The following is a 14,082-nucleotide window of genomic DNA, read 5'->3' as shown; positions in this document are numbered from 1 at the left end:
CAGCCAAAAAAGAGCCGATTTTTGTCTGAAAACGCCCAAAAAAGGGGGCGTGGCCTCGGCCAGCGTTTCCAACTGCAAGTGCGCTCTATTTCACCTAGAATATTAGAGGAACTACAAACTTTTTCGATTAGAGCGCGCTTACCTCCTTCCAAATCTTCCCACCACCAGAAGAATAAAAATGAAATAAAAAGAAGCTCACAGCATAAATTAAATTTAGAAAAATGAGAAGAAGAAGACAACAAACCTGAATTATTCTATCGGGATTGATATATATGGAGGGGGCGGGGCAATTAACTGAGAAGACATGGACACACAGACAGACACGACATGAGAACAGAGAGAAGAGACGGAGACAAGAATTAAGGGGAAAAAAGGAACAAAAATAAACAAAAATGAGTCTGAAATTCCCGGATTCTTGCAATTTGAATCGGATTTTCAGGAAAAATTTCAAAATAAAAATAAAACATTAGCAATGCGAGATATTAGAAGGATCGCGTATCGTCTGAAACTGGATGATCTAGATCTGATAAAAAGCGGCGAGACGTTCACGAAGTGGTGGTGGAAGTTGTTGAATGAAGTTGTTCCAATTGAAGTCGCCAACTTGTAATTTGAATGATTGAAGAATCTGGAAATGGGGAAGAGAGATAGATGACGTCGTGAGGAGATTCTGAGTCTATTTTTTGCATAGTTGTCAAGGCCCGAAGCCCGGGCAAATTGGCGCGAATGTATAATTTTCAAATTTTTTCGATTTTTTTCGCGAAAAAGTCAAATTTTCGACTATCATTCAGAATTAGATGAAATTCTGAAAAATAGTCAGAAATGGTCACATTTTCGATGAAAAATTGAAAAAATTTCGAAAAAAAATTGGAAAAAAGGGTCATTTTTTGAAGCCGGGGCCTTCACGCCTTGAAAATTTTCTACCGGCTCGCACATTGACAACTATGATTTTCAGTACTTTTTTAAGGTTTAGAAAGAAAAACCTTTTTTTCGAAAATTTTTGACCAAAAAACCGAAAAATTCGAAAAAAAGTTCTCAGAAAACTTTTTGCAGTCGGACTACTGTAGATATTTGTAGTTTGGGATTTAGATGAATTAGGCTCCGCCCACATTGAGCTTGGCAGGTGGAAAAATTTATTTCGACTCCGCCCCTTTACTAGTCTTGAAAATTTCAAGTCTTATGGAAAAAATGACTTAAACTCCCACTTTGTGAGACAAAAAGCAACTCAGGCTCCGCCCATTTTTGCAATTTTCGCGCGCAGTTCCCTACGACACTGATTTTGAACGATTTTCAGTCGAAAAATTGTGAGTATCACTCTAAAAAAATTTTGACCTAAAACACCGAAAATTCGGAAAAAAATTTCAAGAAAACTCTGAAAAAATAAGTTTTTCGGAGGCAAAACTCTTGAATTTTTGTGAAAACTGTAGGTATGATCCCCTGAAACCTGTTTTTGAGAACAAAAGTTTAAAAAATTCAGGGAAAATCGAAAACTTACTATTTTTTAAATGTAAAAACATCAATTTTTGGGGCAATTTCCACAGAAAAAAATATAATTTTTTAACTAAAAAAGGTATTTTTGGGCTCAAAATAGGATTTTCCGAGTGAAATGCCCTATATATATCTGAAAGTAGTGAATTTTTAATTCAATTTATGACAATTTTCTTCTATTTCTGTCATTTCGAACCGATTTTTATGACTTATATCATATTTCAGACAATTTTCAGCAATTTTTAAGCACTTTCTTACCCCCGCAAAAAGCGCTCTCAACGAATCGGTGGGCGTGGTCCACGAGGCGATTGCATCACACCAGAAGATGAAATCATTGAGTACACCGACTGGATTCATATTGATCATATTGCATAAACCGATGAATGCACTCTCTTTCTCCGCATTATCTTTTATATTTCGAAGCGAATAACACGCCGGACGAATGAATCGATTGATGTGTGGAGCCAGCTCTTCACCACAGAATTGACCGAGTCGTCCGATTGTGATGGCTGAAAATTGGGCGGAGTTAGGCTGAAAATCATACTTGTCCGGCAGGAAAAGATCCGAAGACCCGGCGCGGCTGGGCTTCAAAAAAAGAGCCAATTTTTGCAAAATTGTTTGACATCTTTTCAATTTTTTATCGAAAATGTGAATATTTTTGATGATTTTTCAGATTTTCTTCTAACTCTGAAGTGGAAATTTTCACTTTTTCGAAAAAAAAAATTGAATTTTAGCACCAATTATCGAGGCCGGACCTTGACAAGTATGCTGAATTGGAATTGGCGAAATTACGAAAAGGGCGTGGCCTAAAAAGTGGGCGGAGCTTCAAAAAATGAAGTATAACAGAATCTCCGCCCATTTTCTATTCCACGCCTATTTTTCATTTCAAAACGGTGAAAATTTGCCGATTTTCAGTTGATTTTTGACAAATATTGGCAAACTTGCAAAAAAAGGGCGTGGCCTAGAAAATGGGCGGAGCTTATTTTGAGAATTTTTGATAAGATTGAAGCCCCGCCTCTTTCTCTAATTTCTATTCATTTAGTGAGCATTTTTCACTTCAAAGTGGCGCGGCCAAATAGAAAGTGGGCGGACCTTCCTCTCACATTATAAATAGTGATTGAAGCTCCGCCCACTTTCTAGGCCCCTCCCCTTTTGTGCGATTTTGCCAATATATTTACTTTTTCGCGAAAAAATTGAATTTTGGCGCCAATTATCCAGACAAGTATGCTGAAAACGATGCTTTCCGATTGAAAATCGACGAAAATTGACCAAAAATTCTGATTCTCGATCCAAAAACCCGTCTAAAAAGTGGGCGTGACGTTACCAGTATTCTCCAGAAGCGTTCGTTGCATATTCTGTTGACTATTAATGACGACGATGAGCGGTTCGATGAGTGGTCCGACGTATTGCTTCATAGCTGGTCCCATTTTCAGTGCCAACTCTCCGAGAGCCCAAATCGCATTGTTACATACACTAATCTTGGTGGGATCCAGATTTTGAGCCAGGAAGAATATGAAGTTGTCTGTGGAAATGGGCGGTTTTTTTGAGAAAATGTTTTAAAAACTCGAAAATTACAAAAATAACATAAATTATGCATAAAAATCACAGAAACTTCGTTCAGACTTCTAAAAAATCGGTATTTTCTTCTGATTCCAACGGTGAAGCTCTCTAAAGACGTGAATTCAACTTTTGCTATGAATTTGAGTCTAGATATTGAGTATCATTCCATTTCTGCAATCAGAATCAACTAAGATCTACTAGGTATTCCTCATAACGAGACCACTAACAGGATTCAGTTGATTCAGAGATGTCAAAAATGAAATCCCCAATATCAAAATAGTATTTACTCAAATAGAGAGCAAACGATGAACTCACAGCCTTACATATCATTGGAATCAGAAGAAAATACCGATTTTTAGAAGTTTGAACGTAATTTTTGTGATTTTTATGAAAAATTTATGTTACTTTTGTCTTTTTGACTTCCAAAAACCATACTTGTCAACCGGGCCGTCGCATAACTCGCTTCAAACTCAATATTATGAGCTGAAAAATATACCAAAATGTAGATCTCGGCGAGCTCTATATCTGTGAACTACTACGGGCCGTATGGACTACGGTAATCAGAGAATATGTTTGAAGACTTGAAAAAAAAAAGATGGACATTCCTATGGTGATGTTGGAAAAGCCTGTGAAAAATCCCAAAAACCGCAAATTTTCTGTCCGAATAACGCTCAAAAGTGGTAAGTGGCCGATCTTGGATTTCTAGGCCAGCGTTTGCAAGCAGAAAGTTCTAGAACTTTCCACTCCCAACCGCTGGCCTAGAAACCCAAGATCGGCCACTGACCATTTTTGAGCATTGTTCGTACTGAAAATTCGCGTTTTTTGAGAATTTCTCAGGGTTTTCAAGTATTGCCATAGAAATGTCCATCTTTTTTTCTTCGAGTTTTGAAACGTATTATCTGGATTACCGTAGTCCCTCAGGCTCGTAGTTGGTCACGAACATAGAGCACACCGAGATCTACATTTTGGTATATTTTTCAGCTCATAAAATTGAGTTTGAAGCGAGTTACGAGCCGACCCGTGTCGGACCGATTCATAGGTGTTCGGAATCCTGGAGGCCAGGTCGTTTTTTAAGAAAAAAATGGGGAGGGTGGTCTTCCAGCAGGAATTCTGAGCACGTATGGACCGATTTCAATTCCCCGCAATTACTCACTACTCTGTGACAAGACTCTCTCCGGACACGCCTTCGTCAAATCACCCAAAAGTGCGAAACACGATTGGCGGACGTCTGTGGTGACATCCATCGAGCAGAACAACATCAACTCGATCAACTTTGAGTTACTGACAAGTGGAGTCATATGTTCTGGAAGACTTTCAGCAAGACCCGACAGTAAATCAAGGGCCACAATGATAAAGTCAGTCTCCGGTGCCTCGACTTGCTCCGGTGCCATCAGATGTTGCTGATTCTGTGACACACATTTCTCAATCAAACTACAACATCTGGTGAAGACCGGTTGGATATACGGGATAAACGATTGTCCCATTGCACTGACTATCGCAGAAATACACTCTAACAGTGGGAACAACTCTTTATCCTCATCACTAAGCCGCTCCCATTTCTCCATTAACGGAGGCATCAACATTTGAACGTAATGAGGATGACTCAATGCTTCACCGACACTATTCGCCAGTGTTCCGATTGCATCGTAGAGAATCAGAAGATTCTTCGCCTGATAGCATTGAAATGCTTGGACGAGTTGTTCGAGAATCTCGCCCAGGAATGGAATCAATTGTTCGCCGGCTTCTTCTTCCAGCGTGGCGAATGCCGAGCACGCGGCTTCTTGTACTTTCTTGTTGCTGTCCAGGGAGCATCGGAGCAGCTGAAAATGGAGAAATTTGACGTCTTCTGAATTCAGATATGAAAGAAAAACGAGTTTTTTTCACGAAATTTGATATATTTTTAACTTCTTCTGAATTTAACTTCTTCTGAATTCAGATATAAGAGAAAAACGAGTTTAGAAAAAAACTTTTTTAAATGAAATTTGGTAGATTTTTGCCAGAAAAGTGAGATTTCTGATGTCTTCTGAATTCAGATTAACTAGTTTTGGAGTGTTTCAGTTATAAATTTGTTGAAAATCATGTCGTCAAACTAACTTTTATGGATATTACTGTCAAATTCCTGCTAATTTCATGAAAAACTAGTCAAATGACGATTTTGATGCTGAATAACCGATTTTTGGGTTTTCTGAATTCAGAAGTCGTCAAAAATCTTCCTTTTCGGGTAAAAATCTACCTAATTTCGTAGATTTTTGTCTGAAAAATGAGATTTTTGACGTCAGAAAACCCAAAATCCAGTTTTTTAGCTTCAAAATCGTCATTTTACAGTATTTTTTTTGACGTCATCTGATTCCAGAAGACGTGAGAAATCGAAAATTGACAGAATTTCATTGAAAAATTGATTGAACTCTGTTGACACTACTAAAAATTGAGTTTTGACGCTTCAGAAGTCAATTTTCTAGATTTTTCGGATTCTAACGTCTTCTAAAACTCTCCAAAGTGATTTTCAATAAAAAATGACGACGTTAACCTCATTTTTAATCAAATTTGCAACAATTTTAGACAAATTTCGACTGAAATCCGACAATTTTTAGTTTTTGATGTCTTCTGGATTCAGAATTTTCAGTGTTCAATTTTTTTTGGAGAACAATATCAAAATTGGTATCAAAACGACGCAAATCTCGCGTCGAACTCATTAAACGACGTCTTTTTCGCTAAAAACCAGCGTTTCCGTCATGCAACTAGTCGACGTCGTGGGTTCTGAATCGTAACGTCTTCTGAAACTCTCAACAGCGATTTTCAATGAAAATGACGATGTTATTCTCTTTTTTCATTGAATTTGCAACAATTTGAGACCAATTTTGACTAGATTTCGATAACTTATTTTTTGACGTCTTCTGGATTTAGAATCCCAATGTCATCTGGAGCTCCACAGAACAAAAATTTCGAGTTTTTAACATAATTTGCATTGATTTGAGACTAATTTTTTTGAAAAAAAAATTAAAATCTGAGAATTTTCATTTTCCGACGTCTTCTGGATTCAGGATTCAGGGATTCAGAATCCCCTCGAATTTGATATCAAAACGACCGGAATTTCACTGGGAACACACTCAACACGTTCATTTTCCACTCCAACTCCTTACAACCCCCCAAAAACTCACATTAGCAAGAACATCTTTGAAGAAGTTCTGTCGGAAATTCTCATCCACAACAATATGAGAACTGTATCTGGAGAGTGTCCAACAAGTGATCGATCGGACGAGTGGCTTCTTGTCAAACATCATTTGGAGCAGGAATGGAATGAGCTCTCCCAAATGGGGCACCACTCCATCCATACATCCCTCGGCTATGGCTCCGAGAGCAAGGATTCCTGATTCCTGGAAAAAGAAAAAGGAGTTTTTAACGAAAGTCTGTGTGTCTGTGTGTCCGGATGTCACAGTTTTTTTTTTCAAAACTTGAAGAAAAGAGGGGCATTCCTATGAAAATACTAAAAACCCTTTAAAAAACTTAAAAACTTGAATATTCCGTTCGAAAAATGCTCAAAAGTGGTCAGTGGCCGATCTTGGGTTTCTAGGCCAGCGTTTGCAAGCAGAAAGTTCTTCGACCTCGTAAATACTGGCCTAGAAACCTAACAGATAAATGTTCGGCCACTGGCCATTTTTGAGCATTTTTCGGAATGAAAATTTGCGTTTTTTTTGAGATTTTTCTCGGGATTTTTTCATAGAAATGTCAAATTTTGGATAATTTTGTTCAAGAAAAAAACCCCCTTACAAGCTGCGTTTTGAGCAATTATTTCCTAGATGGAGTAACTTTTTTTTTCAAAGTTCCCATCATTTTGAATTCCTCGCCAAAAAATTGACTGTCCTGCCGTTATATTATTTTTTAACGCGTCACAGGTGCGCCAGAAACCACAGAAAATCTTCAAAATCCGGATCGGGCGCACCCTAGTCGCGTTTTCAGGAAAAATCACCTAATTTTTGAAAATTTTTCAAACGGATTTTCGAACGGAACTTCCAGTGCCTGGCGCACCTTTCGCGCGGCCCAACTTTTAAAAAAATCTGCTGCAAACGCGTCACAGGTGCGCCAGAAACCACAGAAAACTTCAAAATCCGGATCTGGCGCACCCTGGTCGCGTTTTCAGAGCAAAAATCGAAAAATCACCTACCGTAAAAACTCTATTTGAGTTGCATGCAACTCTATTGTTCAAAGCAGTGTCTTCTCGAGAGAAAATTCTCGAGAAAAGGAATTCTCGAGAAATTCTCGAGAGATCTCTCGAGAATTTTCTCGAGAATTTTCTCGAGACCGTCTCGAGAAGACACACTGGTTCAAAGGGTCCGTCGGAGTGCAACTCTATTAGAGGGGCAATTCAAATAGAGGGGCAACTCAAATAGAGTTTTTACGGTATTTTTTAAAAATTTACATAATTTTTCAAACGGATTTTCGAACGGAACTTCCAGTGCCTGGCGCACCTTTCGCGCGGTCCAACTTTTAAAAAATCTGCTGCAAACGCGTCACAGGTGCGCCAGCAACCATATAAAACTTCAAAATCCGGATCTGGCGTACCCTGGTCGCGTTTTCAGAGCAAAAATCTCACCTTAACCAACCAAGAAAACGCGTCACAGGTGCGCCAGAAAAAAACTTCAAAATCCGGATCTGGCGTACCCTGGTCGCGTTTTCAGAGCAAAAATCTCACCTTAACCAACCAATTCTCATTCATCAACGTATCCTTCAACAACGGGAACAATTTATCCAACAAATCTTTCCCAAAAATCGACGCCAACACATCCAACGACGCCGCCGAACACCGTCTAATATTCCAATCACCGCCTCCATCATCATCATCATCATCGTCGTCCTCCTCATCCGACTCGACCAGACTCCCCAGCCCATGTTGTCTCGATTTATGGAATCTCGGCTTAATATCCTCCTCTCGATCAGGCACCGACGAGTCCTCCTCGTTGGCTTTCAACGCCGGATCGTTCTCCGAATATCTCATCGAACCGAGGAGCACCGGTATGAGTTTATCGAGATGTGGCAACACCATCGTCCGACAAATCTCATTATTCTCTGCGATACTCAACCAGAATTCGCATGCCTCCAAGGCGATCGACTCATTCTGATCTTGAGTTTTCTTAATGATATACTCAATCACATTCGGTAAGTGAGGCATCATTTTATCCATATGGGTGTCTAACAACAAGGTTAATGATCTACACAACTGTTTTTGCACCTCCTCATCATTATCATTGTGTCTCGCGAAGAGACTTGTAAGGAACTGATCGATGGCAAAGTCTATTGGATCATTGTTCACCATTAGGATACAATTCACCGAATTCATTGCCAAAGCTCTCATTTTTGCAGAGTGATGCTCATAGAACACTAAAAGTTTCGGCATGATAGGTCTCAGGAATTCACACTCGTATCGATCCGCCGAGTCCTCAAACACTTTCTGCAATGCACCAAGTGCACCCTCTTGCATCAACTCATCCGGTTGCATGAGTACTGTAGCGAGGGTATCCAAAAGGTCAGGCCAATCACACATGTTCTCCTCCATCACAATCGTCGTTACGATGATCCCAACGGTCGCCCGGATCAATGGCTCCTGGTCGCCGATCGACTTGAGACATGTCGTCCTGACGAAGTATTTCACGTCCTGTGGATATTTATTCCACTTCGCACGAATGTTATTTTTGAGGAGGAGACCTGCCAGAGATCGACTCGTCGCGTCGATTTGATCCTTCATTTCGCTGAGAATAAAGACGAGATAACAACAGAATTGTTGATGTTCGTTGAGTTGAACTAGTTGCACTTGAACACTTCGTTGCACTTCTCGATCTGTTGAGTGCGCGTGTTGTAGCAGTTGGATTACCTGGAAGAGTTGGGGATTTTTGAGATGATTTTGAGCGAAATTTTTTCTGAAAATCTCCATTCTTCTCCTAAAACACAGATTTTTTTGTTTTCGAAGCGAAAATTGGGGTTCTTGAGCGAAAAAATGACAGTTTTCGCTTTGAAAACCAGAAAATCTGTGTTTTGGAGAAAAATAGAGATTTTGACGGAAAATTTTGAGATGGAAATCGCAAGTTTCGAGCTTTTTAAGATGGTTTTGAGCGAAAAATCTTCAAAAATTGACAATTGGATTATCTACAATTTTTAAAGGTATTTTTAAAATGATTTTGAGCAAAAACTGATATTTTTACGTAACCGTATTCTCAAAATCACAAAATTTCCAGTTACAATCTCTATTTTTCTCCTAAAACACTGATTTTCTGGTTTTCGAAGCAAAAATTGGTGATTTTGATCACAAAAAATGACAGTTTTGTGCTCAAAAAGCACAAATTTTCGCTTCGAAAACCAGAAAAACCCGTTTTTTAGGTGGAAAATGGAGAATTTGCAAGTAAATTTTTAGGCTTTTAACGGAATATCAAGATGGAAATCCCGATTTTGAAGTAGAATATGCAATTTTTGTGCTAATTCAAAGTTTTTGACCGAGAAAAATGAAAATACTCTAGTTTCTTGAGCAGAGTTAAAAATTTTACAAAAAATTTATAGTTTTTGAGCTGAAATTAAGGTTTTCTTTGGAAAATTACCCTTTTCAGCGAATTTTTAACCAAAATTTGTGTTTTGGGCTGAAAATTTTAGTTTTACAAGTGAAAAATTCAAATTTAGTTTTTTTGCGATTGGAAATTCATTTATTCGGGTTGAAAATTGTTTTTCTAAGAAAAACATTCGATTTTACTTAGAAAAACGACTTTCAGTCGCAAAATTAAATATTCCATATCAGAAAATTAGTGTTTAGGTGTAAAACTATAGATTTCAGTTATTATGTTTAAAACTTATGGCTTCAAAACAAAAATCCAACATTCTGACAGTGATTTCTACATTTTTGGTGCAAAAAACTGATTTCAAGACCTTTTTGACAGTAAAACCTTAATTTTTCGTGAAAAACTGCGTTTTAGGCTAAAAATGATGCATTTCGTCGGTCGAGATGCATATATTTGTTGAAAATTGGCAGGAAATTCGAAATTTCCAGTATTTTCCATGTTGAAATAGAAAATTTGGGATTTCTACAGCAATTTTCCGCCACTTTTTCCAATTTTTCATCGCAAAACCCGTTTTTTCCCACATAAATTATGCAAATCCATCGATTATTTGTCTTCCTCAACAAACCTGTTGTAATTCATGTTGATCTGGTTGAAAAGCCATTGTGATCTGTCTTCATATAGCTCAAGAGGCGATCTGGAATTTCAAAATTAAAGATTTTTAGGAAAAAAAAAAGAATTTTTTCAAAACTTCGAAAAGGAAGGATGGATGAAGAAATCCAATAATTCCGGGGAAAAGATTAAAAAGGATTTTCATTCTTTTTCTGGATAAATCCCTTTTCTATTTTTCCATTGTCCGGCGGGATGCGGCAAGCAAAAAAAAATCAATAGACACTTTCACAAGGGAAAAACCGCCGAAGGAAGGGAAAAGGAGGGTTGTGTGTGTGTGTTCTTTCTCATTCTCTCATCACTATACGCTATGCGCACCAATGAGCAAAACTGACGAGAAACAGGCCGGAAAATGCGCCAGACAAAAGGCGCGCCAGTGGCAAAGGGTGCGAAATTTGAATGATGAAAATTGGGAAATGGAAAAGGCAATTCTTATTATTCAAATTTTGGTTTGAAAATTGGAAAAAATAGAGTAGGAATCGACTGTTTTAGCGCCGAGAAAATTCCAAAAATGGAGTAAAATTCGGAAAATTGAAGTTCCTTGCGAGACCCAAGAAAGTTTTGTGGTGATGCGCCTTTAAATATTACGGTATTTCTTTGATTTTTTTAATTTTTTGTTTAATTTTTGAAGAGAAAAAAGCGTTTTTGAAGAATCATTAACGTGTTTTGTAAAATTTCGCATTAGAAAAACTTGCGAAATGCTGCTGAAATATCAGAAAACATGAAATTCCACTCAGAAAAATAATAAATGTCAAAAATCAAAGTTCGATTTGAGACCCGAAAAAGTTGTAAAGGTATGCGCCTTTAAAGATTACGGTATTTTTGAAAAAATATTTTTAAATTTTTATCGAAAAATGGGGGGTATTTGAGTTTAGAACTCGGAAGAATAGAACTGCGACAAAATAAAACTGTGAAAATATAGAACAGGAAAAAATAGAACTGAACAAAGTGGAACTACGACAAAATGGAACTGCTACAAAATAGAACTGTTACAAAATAGAACTCTAGTTCGAATGGAGCGCGTTTGCATTCGTGACTTTTAAGACGAATTATAACCAATTTTCGAGGAGAAAAGTCGACTAAAAACACTTATTTTATGAAGATAAAGTCTTTGTCTATCTAATAGTCAACAAAAAACTGAATAAAATTGTATAAGATAAGCCCAATAAGCATTTTCAAAACCAGTGGTAGAGTTCTATTTTGTAACAGTTCTATTTTGTAGCAGTTCCATTGCGTTCAGTTCTATTTTGTTGAGTTCCATTTTGTAGCAGTTCTAACTTTCACTGTTCCACTTTGTAACAGTTATATTTTTTCCTGTTCTATATTTTCACAGTTTTATTTTGTCACAGTTCTATCTTTCCGAGTTCTAAACTCAAATACCCCCGAAAAATGAGGTTTTTTGATAAAAATAGGCCTATTAATAGGAACATTTCACAATTTTTTGAAGCATAATTGCATTTCTAACTTTAAAAAACCCCATTTTCGTAATAAAAATCGCAAAAAAACCCAAAAATTGAAACGTTCTGCGAGAAAAATGTATTCTCCGCAAATTTTCGAATTCTCTACACAAAAAACTGTTCAAATTTCAAATTCATCAACGAATTCATTTAAAAACTAGACAAAAACACCATGAAAAACTTCAAAAAATTGGAAAAACATAACAATTGGCGGATAAAAAACTGCTGTACAAAAGAATAAAAGTCTAAAAATTAATACTAGAAAACAACAAATGAACCATTTTATATAAAAAATTTCAAAATTAGAAGAAATATTTCATTAAACTAGCATCAAGAGGTAACAATTGATCCGAGTCGATATCCAACGAATCCGTCGTTTTTTGGCTTTCCGATTGGACTCTTTTTCTTGCTGAACTCATCGGATCGAGTGATTGTTGTTGGTGAAGATGAAGTAATTGTTGACGGCGGGTCATTTCTTCTCTCACTTCTATCAATTTCTTATCGAACACTTCTTGCATTGTTTCAGCACATTTGAACACTGCGTTGTCCTTTGGATTATAGGTTTTCGCGTTTTCAAACATTAGATTCACGTCGTTGACGAATTCTCCGAGATACAGATAGCCCGTGGTTTCCACTTTCTTTGATATAGTGGAGAGGTCTGGAACATTTTTTTTTAATTTGGTGAAGGTTTAGGTTGAAATTTCGTCGTTAAGCTTCTTCTGCATGAAATTTACGTCAATTTGACAACAAATTTGGAAGGGTTCTGACTTCTTTCATTTCTGACGTCTTCTGAATTCAGAATCCCAACTTTTCAGAATCCCATCGATATGGGTATCAATTAAACGGAAATTTCACGTAGAAAAAGATTAACGACGTCATTTTCAGCTGCAATGGGGTTCTCGAGCCCTCTAGATGACATTTTGTCCAAATTCTGGAAATTCTGGATTCCACGTCATCTGGAGAGCTTCAAGACCTCATTTTAGAAAATTGTGACATCGTCAACCTTGTTCTCTGTAAAATTTCCGTTAATTTGACACCAATTTCGGGAGGATTCTGACTATTTTCACTTCTGACGTCTTCTGAATTCAGAATACCAACTTTTCAGAATCCCATCGATATGGGTATCAAATCAACGGAAATTTCACGGAGAACACATCTAACGGAGCCATTTTTCTTGAAAACTAAGGTTAACTAACCCATTGGCTTCCTAATGATATGATTATAGTCGGGGAACTCATTCAAATCGACCGGATTTCTGAACGGTGTGCTCATACGATGCTCCAAAAGGAGTTCCAGTAATTCAACGACGTGCGTGTAGTCGGCGCGTCTGAAAATTGCGATTTTCAAGTAAAAAACTTGAATTTTCAAGAAAATTTCAAAAAAACCGAAACTCACGTCAACTGAACACTGGTTCTGCTGGAGACGGACGCCTCGGATGCCTCAGATTCGTATCCGTCACGAATACAATTTGGACAGTTATAATCGGCCGCCTGTTCTGCTTGTTCACGTGTCGTTCCAACACATTCCGGATGGAACCACCCTTGACAACTGTCACATCCGACGTAGAATCTGAAGAGAGAGAAATTATGGTTTTGATAAATTTTGAAAAGTTTTCGACTTAAAATTGGTGTTTTTAAAGCGAAAATAAGGTTTACTGAGTGAAAATTAGGATTTTTTGGCTCAAAAATGACTGATTTCGGTCGAAAAATCAACTTTTCAGCTCAAAATTCGTAGTTTTTTCAGAAAAGTCGGAAAATTATCCAACCGATTTTTACGATTTTCAACAAGAAAAACAGTAATTCATAACTCAAAAAGATGATTTCAGCATCGAAAGATATCAAGTTTCCGCAATTTCTGACTGAAAAATGGACTTTCCCACGGGAGAATAAAAATTTTTAGCAAAAAAAAGTTTTTTTGGGTCGAAAAATGATGATTTCCAGCCATGTTTGAATCAGAAGAAGCTAATATTCAGAAAAAGCCAATTTCAGCTTTAAAAACTTGACTTTCAATGGAAAATACTCGATTTCCAGCAGTTTTCGAGTAAAAATGACTTTTTTTGTGAAAAATTACATTTTGGCTGAAAAACTTTTCACTAAAAGCCGATTTTAACAGATTTTAGTCCAGAAAAGACCGAACTTTGGCTGAAAATGTATCTGAGACCCAATTTTTGCTGAAATTGTCGATCTTCCCTCAAAAACTGCAATTTTCAGCTCAAAAATTTCAGAAAACTTGACTTTTCGATGGCAAATACTGGATTTCCAGAAGTTTTAGAGCAGAAAAATACCAATTTTCTGGAGATAAAAGAGATTTTTTGATGAAAAACTTCAACTTTTTGGGATTTTAGACCTGAAAAGTCCAATTTTTCTGAGATAAAA

General features: G+C 37.2%; 1 protein-coding gene across 1 annotated transcript; it reads right to left on the bottom strand.

The window, feature by feature from the left end:
* Positions 1-517: 517 nt before the first annotated feature.
* On the bottom strand, positions 518-10,245 carry GCK72_004670 (uncharacterized protein; the record flags this gene model as incomplete). The annotated part of the gene is made up of 7 exons (XM_053724822.1): positions 518-625; positions 1,744-1,994; positions 2,810-3,007; positions 4,199-4,865; positions 6,204-6,419; positions 7,736-8,911; positions 10,210-10,245. 7 exons carry the CDS (start codon positions 10,243-10,245, stop codon positions 518-520), a joined length of 2,652 nt encoding a protein of 883 aa, XP_053589016.1.
* Between the last annotated feature and the right edge of the window lie 3,837 nt (positions 10,246-14,082).

Source organism: Caenorhabditis remanei, chromosome II (assembly GCF_010183535.1).
Source record: "Caenorhabditis remanei strain PX506 chromosome II, whole genome shotgun sequence".
Lineage (NCBI taxonomy): Eukaryota > Metazoa > Nematoda > Chromadorea > Rhabditida > Rhabditidae > Caenorhabditis > Caenorhabditis remanei.
Note: the sequence above shows the minus strand (reverse complement) of the source record. Positions and strands in the feature narration are given on the sequence as shown.